Source organism: Microtus pennsylvanicus, chromosome 16 (assembly GCF_037038515.1).
Source record: "Microtus pennsylvanicus isolate mMicPen1 chromosome 16, mMicPen1.hap1, whole genome shotgun sequence".
NCBI lineage: Eukaryota > Metazoa > Chordata > Mammalia > Rodentia > Cricetidae > Microtus > Microtus pennsylvanicus.
Window position 1 is genome coordinate 2,243,907 of NC_134594.1, and position 13,750 is coordinate 2,257,656.

Sequence of the window (13,750 nt, forward strand, 5' to 3'; positions counted from 1 at the left end):
CATCATTTTAAGTTAGGATGACTAAAATATCAAAAGGGGGAAAAAGCCTATGTTGAAGACTACAAACTGCAGCTCTTTGAACAAATATTTAGACACAAGGTATTAAAAGAATTTTAAACTTATGTTTGCTACATTTTATTTTCCTGTCACTGAGATTTTAATATGGGTAACTCTAAAATCTAATCTCTGAATTAAAGGAACATGGCAGTACCCAAAGAGTTTACCATGAGACATAAAACAATGAAAATCACTAAGCGTGAAAGGCAAAGTTCTTCACCTGTAGAAAAGGCAGCCTAAGAAAACAGTAAGAAGGCAGGCATTCCTGCCTGAGCCCACATAAACCTTAGGATCACATGAAAACGGCTTCATTTAGACAGCAGTATTTGATCTCAAAAGGAAATAAATCCCCACAGAATAACCAAGGTTCCATATCTTAGTCATGATTTTTCTTGCTATCGTGGCTTGTTTCTAATTAGAGAGGGTTGTTAATAACTTGGGCCACATGTAGAGTGTTTTCATTTTTACACATTTATTTATTTTGTGTGTGTGCTCATGTGCCATGGTGCATGTATGGAAGTCACAAGACAACGTGTGGGAGTCAGCTTTCTTCTATATGTGAGTATTGTGGTGGTTTTGCCAAGAATGTGTCAGCACTGGAGTTAGAAAAAAAATAATAAAATATTTGATACCATTTAACCAAGAGCAAGGGCAGATTTCTTGTTGCTTGTTTCTATTCTGGTGTTTTCTGTCATAGAATGAAGCTATGCCTATGTGGATGCTATCTTGTTAATACATTTCTCCCTGGCTCTGTCTGTGTGTCTATAACAAAGAGCTTGGCTCTCATTTTCTGAACAGCACACAAAGAATCAACTTGAGTAGAGTACTGTACAGCAATCTTTAACAGAGTTACAAGAGATGAAGTCACTGACTGCAAATGATCCAGAAAACAGAGTACCACAAAGATTGTTTATCAAACAAGATGCAAACGTTGTGTCCAACATTTATGGTGGATATTAACTTATTAAACACATTTTTTTTCTTACAAATAGTTTTCAGTACACATTAATACATATACTCATGTATTGCTTTCCAGGGGCATGGAAAAGCATATAATTTAAGTTATGTATTATTAGCCTGTAAAAGTTGATTACATAGAAAATTTAAAGCAAGAAGCTTAGTTGTTTTCTTGAAGGTAGGTTAAACAGCTGAGTAGACAGGAGGATAGCAGTCTTATGTCTTAAGTGACCTCAAAGTGTATTACTAGCTTTGGCTACATGTAAGGTCCAGGAAAAGTTCTAGTTTCTTTATGGAGAAGGGATGCTTTCAGAATAATGCACCCCACAGGATCTGCGTGAAGGGCAGCGCTCAGGCTCTCAGCATCTTTCTCCTGAGACATCTCACTGACCTGATGAGTGATTCGTCTTCTTGCTATAACCTAAGCCTGGCGCTGCTCTAATTTAATTGCTTCTCTACCTGCTAACGTCTGGATTATGTTGTCTGCCATGTCTTGTCTGTGACTAGGCCCGGGAGAGAAAAAAAGATTTCTAAATCACTTCCCAATCTGAACAATCATAAATCTGAATTAATTCTTGCTTATTTTTGACAACTTAGTTCTCAGTTAATGAAATGGAAGAAAATGATAGTCTCTGTAATCTTCTTGATACTTTGTCCTAAAAAGGAAACTAAGAATCATCTGAGGTACCTCTCAGAGCAGTGAGGATACCTTTTCAGTGTTATCTCCTACATGCTGGGAGCAAAGAAGCACCCTAGGCTTTAGGGATGCAGATTCCCAAAGCACAAACTGAAGCACCAGGATTGACTAAGATCATAAAGTTGTTAGCATTAAGTCATACCTTTCCAACCTTCAAACTTCGTCAAGAATATCTATTCTTTATAAAAAAAAAGTAAGTATTATACTGCATTTTTCTGAATCACCATTACAGAAGGCTCTTGTATACAGATTATTTAGATGAAATAAAGGTATCTGCCTCAGTTTTGCTGTAAGAGATTAACCAGCATGCTAGGGAATAATTGTTCTCATTCAGTACTGTGTCTCCATCTGAAGGTATAAAATTGTATAATTATGCTGAATTATCACATTTACAATATATAGTTATTAAGTTACACATTCTAGGGTCTCTAAGAAATTGTCACACTTTCCTCTCTTTCTCGTTGTCCCTACACAATTACTTTATTCTTTATTAATAGAGAGACTTGAGAAGACCTTACATGCCCACACTTCAACCTCGTTAGTCGTCCTCATCGATGTGAACCATGGACCGAATATGGAGAAGTCCAACAGAACCATTATATACAAGCTGTTCATGCATGCACACTTACCATCTACCGCGTTCTATATCTTTCTTTCTTCATACTTTAGGGACTAATTTTTCTACTCCCACTTTGTTCTAGATGCTTTCCTCTCTTGATGTTAATATCCTGTCATCCTAACCCCCAGATGAATTGCATTAGTCAGTCTGGACTTTGTGAAATGGCTAGCGGATGAGACAAACACTCTCATGTAAGAGACCCAAATACCTCTCACCCTTCCCTGTCTTGTGAGATTAGAGAAAACCATCAGCCTCTGGGCACCAGGATGCAGAGACTGAAAATGCTGGGCTTGAATCTTGAGGTTCTCGGCCCTAAACACTATGAGCTATAAATCCTTCCTGTTTATCTAGTCTGCAACTTTTGTTAATGTGTCGCAAATGAGCCAACACCTGTCTTTATCATAGCAAAGACCTGAAACTAAAGGCATCTCCTTCTCAAGAAAAATCAAGCCAGTTATTCATTCTTTCCTTTGTGATCAAATTTTGCCTCCTCACAACACTATCATCATCAAAACAAAAATATGCCAAACTTCTTCACCTGACTATTATCAGATATACTTGGTTGGTTCCTATCTGTCCATTCTCTTTTAAGTCCTTCTAACGATGCTTTTGCACACGCCATTGTCCTAAGCTGCTCTCACACAGTATTGTTCCTAACTGCTCTTGCATACATCTCTGTTCTAAGCTGCTCTCACACAGTATTGTCCTAAGCTGCTCTCGCACAGCATTGTTCTAAGCTGCTCTTGCACACAGCATTGTCCTAAGCTGCTCTCACACAGCATTGTTCTAAGCTGCTCTCACACACCATTGTTCTAAGCTGCTCTCACACACAGCATTGTCCTAAGCTGCTCCCACACAGCATTGTTCTAAGCTGCTCTCGCACAGCATTGTTCTAAGCTGTTTTAGCACACATCATTGTTCTAAGCTGTTTGTACATATACCATTGTTCTAAGCTGTTTTTGTGGAGATCACATAAATTTTTCAACGTGTATTTAATGCCTGGCCCTCAGGGTTCTTTTGAGGTTTGAGCAGCATGTAACAAAACTGGTATGTCTTCCCCTCATGCCCCCTCTATTTTTTTTTATTTGAGGTAATCATGCCATATATATTCAGTGAATTTTTAACATAGTTATTAAATCATTTTAGGAGATCATGTGAAGTCCAACAGGGTTTCATGAAAAATGATTTGTAACATGTTATTTCTCTTGAGAGAAAGATGGGGCTTAAATTGAAAGGGGTCTTTAACTGCCCATCAAAACTGGAATAATAATATAACTCTCACCATGAATAATAGATCTTTTTGAGCCCTAGAAGCGCTCTGCATTATAAAAATGTTAGTAGTTGTTATAATAATAAACTACTATGCTTACTTGATGGTATTTAAAAATAAACTCAATTATTTAAAAAATCAAGCAGCAAATGTCCCTGATTTAAAATCATTTTGTTAATACTTATGTTTTTACTTCCTTAATTTCTTTAACCTTTTCAAATTTAATTCTACTTTTCTTTCTTGCACAGGCATTGATCATAGGCAATTTTGCAGAATTTTTTATAATCCTATTAGACAATGTTGGTATTTTCAAGTGTCTCATGCATGATACTTTACAGACAGACAAGGATGTCATAATGTAAAAAGCCTCTTCTTTTGTTCTCTGGAAGTTTAAAGTACGATCTTCCAGACCAACAGAATTTTATAGAGGATAAATTTCAGATGCTAAAAAAGAAAGAAAAACAGCCTCTAGAACAAATGGAAAAGATTTTTTTTAAAAAAAAATAAAATATTTATGAAAAGGTTATTATTCACAGAACTATTTATTTTCTGTACCTGCTCTATGGTTATTTTGCAAAGTGCCACGTGATTCACTACCCTGATTCTGAGCTCCAGATATTCTCGAAATAGCAAATGTAACGTGGTGACAGAGTGGCACAAGTAGCCATGGCAACCTCGGAGTGAGGGGAGCCCGTGGAAGCACAGAAGAGGAGAGCTACAGAGATCAACAAGAGCAGGTAAAAGAGCTGGCAAAGCCATTGTCATCCAGTGTAATAGTCAGCAGATAACAAATAGATAAACTTGGATAATTGTTTAAGGAAGAGTGGCTTCAACTTAAAAAAAATGTTTTCAATTCCAAGTTACTATAAATCTTTGGATGTTGCTCTGTGGTCAAGGGACACTTTAAACACTGCAGCTAAAACACCGGTTTTCTTTCCAATGGAGTAGTTTTCTATCCCCGGCTCCTTAAAGATGTGCTAACAGAATATGTTACTCAGATTAATGACAACCTTAATCACAGTCTCCCCCTTTATTTTTAGTTAAGGAAGCTGAGAAAGAGCTTAATTGGCAGGTGAGGTTCTGAGTGCTGCAGATGTTTATATGCGAGGGGCTGAGATGGAAACTATGGAATTGACTCTCCGGCTGTCTCACTGCTGCCTTTGACGTGAGCCAAGAACAGGAACTACATCCCACAGGAACCAGTCCCAAAGGAGGAACTTCGGATTTCATCTTGTGTCCAATGATGGGAAAAGTCGGATTCCTGAACGGCTAGTCACAGTGAATCTGTGGATAGTTACAGAATCTCTGACTTGAGATTCAAATCTGTGTGACCAACGAGAGCAGTCAAACTCCTCCAATCTGTGACACACTGCCTTCTGTCACACGAAGGTCTCTCTCGTTTCTGACTGCAGGGTGGCTTAAACATTTTTCAACTGTTCTCATTTTCCCCTCAGAGGAACACAGCCAAATCATTGTTATAATTTTTAAGACACTGGATACTTTATTTAGTCCTTGTTCAAAGTATTTGAAAACTTTTTCACTCATCAAAATTATAAACATTTAAAGAATACTTACCTCTAAGGCTGTTTTGAACTCCTAGGGCTATATCAAGGGCACTGAAGGGCAGAACAGGTTCACTGGCAATTTGTAAAATTACTTCTCCTGAGAGCTGAAATGAAAAAAAAAAAGAATTTGTAGTATTCAATAGTTAAGCCTGTCACTTTTAATTTATTGGTTATTTCACATTTTATTCCACGCCCAGAGTAATAATAAGAAGACACAAATTTAATTTTGAAAAATCCTTTCCTCACATTTTTTTTGAGTTTATATTTCTTTAAAGACAAAAAGCTCTAGATACCTTTCTCATGTCATAGGATGGTAAAAGGATACAATGACTCATTCCATCATGAGCTACAATATCAAGAAGTTAGCATTTAAGACAATTCTTTATATTCAAAAAGGATCAAATATAATAGAAAAATAACTTAAAACAGCATCTGGTTACTGAACTAAGAAAAACTCCAGACACAGTTACCCATTTCTGTATTTCATTCAATATATAATCAATCTGATATATTTCTTTAGTCCCTTGGGTATGCCTTTCTTAATGCTTAATGTTATTCTTAGTGATACTTCTGAAATTTATCAGCAATGATGTGTGTGTGTGTGTGTGTGTGTGTGTGTGTGTGTATTTCCAGAACATACCTTAATTTGAATTCAAAATAAATCTAAATGGCATCCCCAAGGGCATGCTGAGACTTTTTTATGCACATACCCCTCACTCCACCGTAAAGCTGTATTTGAAAACTGATCCATGTGCCACACAAAAGTGGCACATGCTGGTCACATTCTGCTAGTCATCTGCAATGACACAGCTGTCTCAGAACCTTAAGAGTACCAGCAAATGCCATGCCTACATCTGTATGTCCCTCTTATGAACCTGAATCCAAGCTCCTAGGGAAACAGGACTGTGTTGGTGCTATAATTGTTCTAGGTGTTGTGAATAGTGTGGAAACCCTACACATGAAGAGCAGAGCGGTAACTTGAGTCAAGGCAGAAACCGTCTCAGACACAACAATCCAGGTAGACAGGAGTTTAGAGATCCAGATCTGTATATTCAAGAAGCACCAAATTCTATATAACTTAAAAACATATTTCCCTATTGTTCACACAATTCATTTCATGATAAGAGTGCAATTTAATCTTGTCTGTCCAGCCTTAGAAACAAACAAACAAAAAAACATGTTTCTGAGAAATGAAGAGTAGAGATGCTGTTATTTCTTTGAGGTATTTTACTCCCAATGTAGCAATGGATTTTTCCCCAATGGCCAAAATGTCTTTGTGGCGTTTGATCGCCAGCATATCTGCTGTAAATTCCCTGGGGAGCTGCCTGATCACATTGTGCTTTAGGAAGAAAAACATTGCCTGCAACAGGTTTCTAGGAGTCGCCCTTTCACTCCACCTCCCTGTCCAAATCATGCTCTGAACACCGATATTTGGAAATAAATTATTTGTTAAATAAAAATGTAAGAATTATTAGGAAATGGGGAGGTTTATTTCTCCAATCTGCACTGGATAATAGGAAATACAGAACCGACAGGCTTCGTTGACGCTTTTGGTGTCAGGAAGCTAGACTTTACAAAAGATTTTCCAATGAAAGGGGAGGGGAGGAGACAGGTGACTGCTGTTAGAAAACACTGTTTTGTTCTGCTTTTAAAGAGTTCATTTGGCGCACCAACAGCTGGAATATATGCCAGCCATCCTACTACTTCTTTAGAAAAGAATTTGGCAACAAAGAGTTGGACGTTGAAGGCACATGGGCCATGGCAGATGCTAAACCACTTTCTTTTGTGGCTTCCTAGGCAAAAGGGAGAGTTGTATGCTAAGTGCCCCTGTAAGGGGAGGTGAGCTGTGCTGCAGAACAGCCTTCCTCAAACAGAAGAGGGCAAATATCCCTGATGCTTATGTGAGGCTCAGGTTTTAATCCTGCATACTATACTTCATTATAAGGAAACCTGTAGCAGCTGACAGTAGAGATGTTAATAGACATTCCGATGACTGTCAGGACACACACCGAGAAAGCATTAAAAGTAATGGTAAGAGCTAACACCGACGATCAAAATTTATCAAGAAACTTCTGGAGCCAGATGCTGCTCAGAAGTGCTTGCACCAATTCCTACTCACCATGGCTCAGCAGAGCAGGTGTCTCTATGTTTGTATACTAGATAACGAAACCAAATCTCACAAAGGTCATGCAAACTTCTCACATCACTGCACAGTGATGGGAGATTCCCCTCGGTATGCTGTGATACCATTGGTTAATAAAGGAACAGCTTTGGGCCTATAGCAGAGATATAGGAGAACAGAGCAAGGTGGGGAAAACTAAACGGAATGCTGGGAGAAAGGAGGCAGAGTCAGAGAGAAGCCATGGAGCCGCTGCTGGAGACAGATGTGTTGAAACTTTGCTGGTAGGCCACGACCTCGTGGTGATGCCTAAATTAAAGTAATGGGTTAAATTAAGATGTAAGAGTTAGCAAATAAGAAGCTAGAGCTAATGGGCCAAGCATTGATTTAAATAATATGGTTTCTGTGTAATTATTTTGGGTCTGAGCTACCTAGTTGCCAGGAACCAACAGGTGGCCTCCTTCAACAGCACAAAGCATGTTTTGATGTCAATGCCATCTCATTGTATCTTGAGGTCTATGGAATAGTCTTGCAAAGGCTTTTTCATTATTTGTAATAAGTTAAAAGTAGGCTCTAAATCTCTCTGCCTATGTTCCTATTTGTAATACATATATATTCTTTTTGACTTAAATATATCATTTTCTTGTAATATTGGCAGGTACTTGCCAGATCCTCAACTCTTAGACAGGGGTGACACCTAGATCCCCATGTGGTATTGTCTGGACATATCGTCCATGTGTGGATCTGTAGCTCATATATAGATGCAAAAAGGCTACTTGGAGGAAATTAGGGTTATGTTTGGTGCTACGGGGGGGTGGGGCAAAAAAGGAATACTTAACTGAAAAAAGGGTGTTGAAGCATATGTGTTCTGTGTCCTCTCACAAGCTTCCTGCCCACTCAGTTATCACCCAGGATGGAGTCCTTCACCTGACAGTGAATCCTTGCTATTGGACTTTTCAGCCTTCAAAGCTATGAGCTGAGAAACTTCTACTGTTTATAAATTCGCACACTGTGAATATCTATTAGCAACATAAAATATATTTAGACAGTGCATACACAGCATTAGTAGAGGGCAGATTTGAGATTCCACAGAACAACTAACTAGGCACAGGGATGTTGTAGTGCCACTCAGTGGTTAAGAGATGAACTGCTGTCACCAAGGCTGGGGCTAACTTCTCAACCCCCACAAGGTGATTTATAACCACCTGCAACTCCAGCCCAAGAGATCTAAGGCCATTGTTTGCCTCCTCGGCCACTGTACTCATGTGTGCTTTTACTCATCACATGCAGCCCTGCACACACATATTCCTGTAATTTAAATGAAAACAGGATGAAGAACGTGATCTAATCTGCCTTCAAACCCACAAGACAGTTCAGGGGTAAAATCACTTGTTATGCAAAACTGATGATCCAACCTGAGCTTAATTTCCAGATCCTGTGATGGAATCAGAGAAATGAACTCTGAGAGCTGTGTTCTGCCCTCCACATATGTATCATAGCACACATAGACCCACACATAGAACACATGCACCCACAGGCAAGTCCACACATGATCCCAGGACCCTCCCGTCTCCTTCTTTAAGGCTATCTTAACCCTGATTAGAAGAAAAAGAATAAAATAAAAGAAAAAAACTTAAATATAGAATTAAGAGTGTTTTAAAGAGATAAAATGAGTTATTGAACACTATAGAACAAAACATTTCCTCCTTCACTAAAATGCTGATGTTTGTGATTAATATCCAAGCAGTTCCCCTTGAGGCTGAAAAATAAAGATTGTTTTTACTTCAATATTATTAAAGGGAATAATGTTGATTACAAAGCTGTTAGATAATCAAATAATCTGGGAGAACAATGAGGAAAGAGAAGGAAGACAGTGCCTGAGAAGTAAAAGTTAGGACTCCAACTTTAGCACCTTTGAAAAGGGCCCAGGGAAATGTTTTAATAAGTAATGTAATTACCATGCAGATGTCTGTAAGTAATCAGCCATTAATCTCCATTCATGCTACTAGATGATATTTCTATTATTAAGTCAACATTTATTCTGCATCAGTGATATATGATGGACTATGTTAAATTCATTGGGTTACTAAAATGTTGCTCGCGGAAGGAGATAAATATTGACGATAATTTTAGAATAAAGCATTTCACAAGGCACCGTGCAAAGGTTTAGAGGGGTCCTTGCTCACTACATGAATCAGGATAGGCTTCCTCGTGGAAGACCTCTGTGAGGATAGCACCACCCTAGGCATGGGATAAAGGGGGGGAAACAGTAAACTTGCTGAAACATATTTGGCACCATACAGACTTTCTTAACAGGATTATAATATTTAATTTTTAAATTATTTTTTATTTAGCATACATATCTTGAAAATGTGAAAGAAAAGTCATGGTTTGGGAGAAATAGCTGTCCATGCCCACCACTACCACTAAAAGAAGTCAAGTTCTCAGCAGTTGCACAAGTCAGCGGAGATGTGATTTGGCAAACAGAAGGGGGTGAGGTATTGCTGTTGTGTCTTTATTACATCAAGCACTCCATCAATTATACATGTCAGAAGCAAAATAGGACCGACTTATCAGCTTCTTAAATGCTAACTCAACATGTGCCAAGTATTCAAGATGCAGAAATGCAAGTGACAATGACTTCCTATGCAAAGCTTTGATATATGGCTTACCAATGCTAGTATCAATGCATGCAAAATAGTGTGGTTCTTTAACAATATAATAAAAATTCTTTAATCAAGAATAAAGACTGTATTGGTTTGTGACTCCAAACAAATGTCATTTTGACAATAATGAATTTAAACATTTTCAAAGGCAATCCTTTATTCTATTAATTATTTTAAATGCTGCTGAGACAAAAGCCTCGTAAAAGTAACTTAAGAAAGAAAGAATGTATTTCTCTTCACATATTGAGGGTACAGTGCATATTGTTGGGGGAGTCCAGGTTGCAGGACCTTGAAAGGCGGCTGGACAAATTGCATCCACAGTAAAGAGGCATAGAGAGAGACGGATGCTGGTGCTCCCCTCATACTCTTCATCTGATTCAGTCCAGGCCACCCAGTCAGAATGGTCTTCCCACTTCAATTTACCTCATCAAGATAATCCCTCAGCCGGGCGGTGGTGGCGCACGCCTTTAATCCCAGCATTCGGGAGGCAGAGGCAGGCGGATCTCTGTGAGTTCGTGGCCAGCCTGGTCTACAAGAGCTAGTTCCAGGACTGGAACCAAAACCCTGTCTCGAAAAATCAAAAAAAAAAAAAAAAAGATAATCCCTCCCAGCATTCCTAGCACTAATCTAGTCTAGAAACTCATTGACATATACAGAGGCCTGTCTCTCTGATGATGCTATAGCCTGTCAAAGTAGCAGTCTATACTATCACATTGAATTTATTGATAAATGCTGCTTTTTTCATATAAGTTGCTCACAAAATTGTTTCATTCTGTATATTTTCAATGAGAGCCACCAAAAATTAAGCCACTAATGTTTTAAGGTCATTTGAATATGAGGTAAAATTTTGTTCTAGAAATAATGTTATAATAATTAAATAATGATGTTTTCATCACAGTTGCAGTAGAAACATTAGAGCGGAAGGATGATAAGTGAGTGGTAAAGAAAAAATATTCTTCTTTTGAACTAAACTCCTTTTACTTACAAAGACTTCCGATTTAAATAATGGTCAAAATATATGTGACCTGGAAGTTATGCTATTACATTGCTAATGCATTTTTTTTCTTTCTGACATTGAATGCAATACATGTTGCTGTAGACTGCTTCCCACAGAGGGAGACTTGACATTTTAAAAATAGTGAAAGAGAAACACAGGCTTTATATCTTTGATGTGTGATTATATTCATGACAAGTTTCCTCTAGCAACTTTCTGGGAAGCAGATGCTATTGTTCAGTTGAATCTAAAGTATATGCATGTAAATAAGGAGCCGCAGACACTGAGTGCACTGCCATGCTCAGGCATTATGGGGAGATATCCTTTATGTTTCATATGTTGCTTAGAAAGACAGTCTGAACCAGCACTGTGCTTTTTTAAATATATCTTTATTGTTCACTAAACAGTTACAGAATTTGAGGTCTTAGTATTGTTCACCAATTAACCCGTGAGATAGGGCAATAATTTCAACAATTTATTTATTGCAGGGCAATCCTGCAATCTGTTTCAATACTTTATCTTACAGACACATATGCAAGACTTATCTTAGAAAACAATTCTAACAGTCCTAGAATTCAAGAGTTCTGGTTAGTGCTAGAGATAAGAATAAAAAATAAGCCACATAAACATGAACACCTAAACTCAAATATTTAGAACTAAAGTTAAAACTCCAATAATAGTTCACATCAGAAATCTTAGTGCTCTTTTAGCAAAACTAGGGGTAGACACATCCCTAAAAACCCCTGCTGTTGAAATAGGAGCGGCGGGGCTGCATCCCCGGCACCAGGCCACCCACATGGCTAGCTTAGCTTATGCCCCGAAATAATTACACGGAAACTGTATTCTTTTGAACACCACTTGGCCTATTATATCTAGCCTTTTCTCGGCTAACTCTCGCACCTGGACTAGCCCATTTCTTATAATCTATGTAGCCCAAGAGCTGGCTTACCAGGAATGATCTTAACCTGCATCTGCCTGGAGTGGGAAAATCATGGCGACTCCTGACTCAGCTTCTTTCTCCCAGCACTCTGTTCTGTTTACTCCATCCACCTATGTTTTAACCTATGAGGGCCAAAGCAGTTTCTTTATTGCTTAACCAATGAAATCAACAGATTGATATATGGCACTCCCACATCACCCTGCATTAGCTAGAAAAGATTTTGTAGCACACTGGAAAGAATAATGAGGATGAGACCTTGCCTTATAAAAAGTAGAAAGCAAGTATGAACTCCCAAAGTTGCCCTTAAAACTCTACCTATGCCCCTGCCATACCACATACACAGGTGCATGTAAATACAGATGTACACACACTCACATACACACACACACACACACACACACACACACTCACACATCTACACACAAGAGATCTGGGTTAGAAGTAAAATGGTAGAGCAGTTATTACTGTGAAATAGCTCTAATGGAAAAATGACTGCCACCTAAAAGGACACATACGTTATTACAGAGAGCAATCATCCCAAAACTGGCTTGAAATTCCACATCTTTTGGCCTTTACCGAAAGGGTAACACTCGGAGAGGCTGGAGGATTGAGAACATTCTAGTAAATGAATTGGACGAATACAAAGGCTGATTCAGGCGCTGAAGAAGTTCCCTTTGGTAGACAGAGAAGTCCTTTACAGAAGAAAAGGCAGCTCAGCAGAAGATGAAGACTGTCCTTTCAGTCATCTCAAGGGAGGAGAAGTGCGTATCAGCTACACTGCATGGCTTGACAACTCAGGAAGATTGTAGTGGGACACTACAGGGTCAGTAACAACTTACCAGGAAGCTAGTTTTCACCATTCTATCCAAGCCTCCAAAGAAAAGCTTCACTTGGAAAGAAAAGGCATACTTTGCCCCTGCTTTTCTTTTCTGAAAATCTATATCTCAAACCTACATTACCACCATCAGCAACATTTAAGATATGCAAATAAAACCTGTTGAAAATCCAACAGCCTTTGATCTACAGTGTGTGGATTTAATGCTCCAGCCGCTATGCCTTGTTAAGACTTCACTATCTCCAGTTGTCATAATGCTCTTAGAAGGCTTCAGCTCATGGTTGGTTATCAAGGAGTAATGAAATGATTGAGAGGCTTAACGCTGAGTCATCGAAAGAGCTCATGAATATGGCCACTTTCTAGAAACTGAAGGAAAGTTAGTGAGCTAACAGAACTCTGACAAATCCAATTCCTTATGCAGCTCTTATTGGAGACAACCTGAACACTCACTGAAATTCTCCTGTCCGTAAGAAAGTTATTCAGGGTTCATATGAAACTTGTCTCTCACAGCCAAGTATCAGAGGATGAACCCTGACTCACACATTTTGAGTAGACTTCCATTTTCTCAGTAGTCTTTGACATCTTAGCAATTTTCAGATCCTCGGATTAGTTAGTTGATATCAAAAACAAAATTTGAGAAAGCTGGGGAAATAGCTCAGTACTTAAGAACCATTGTTGCTTTTACAGAGAACCTGATTTTGATATCTAGCACCCAAATCTTGCTGTTCACCACTCCCTGTAACTCTAGTTCCAGGACATCCAATGCTGCTTTCTGGCCTCTGCAGTCCCTAACACACACACACACTTATATTTTCAGAAACTGGTAGGAACCTATCATCACCCTTTTAAGGTAATTGAAGTGAAATGGCCCAAGTAATACAGTTCTTACTTATTAATGCTTTTATTTTTATAAATGCTACAATTTTTTCTGAATTATTTCTTCAGATTTAATATTTTAATAAATGTATATATGCATGAATATACATACATAAATTTATATTATACACTTATATATAATATCTACAGGTAAT

General features: G+C 38.3%; 1 protein-coding gene across 2 annotated transcripts in view; it reads right to left on the reverse strand.

Moving 5' to 3' along the window:
* Nucleotides 1-13,750, reverse strand: part of Naaladl2 (N-acetylated alpha-linked acidic dipeptidase like 2) — a 1,054,557-nt gene that overhangs the window by 50,355 nt on the left and 990,452 nt on the right. For both annotated transcript variants that reach the window (XM_075950779.1, XM_075950778.1), the window contains one exon: nucleotides 5,176-5,269. In XM_075950779.1, the coding sequence (XP_075806894.1) occupies nucleotides 5,176-5,269 (94 nt within the window). The remainder of the gene's footprint in view (nucleotides 1-5,175; nucleotides 5,270-13,750) is intronic.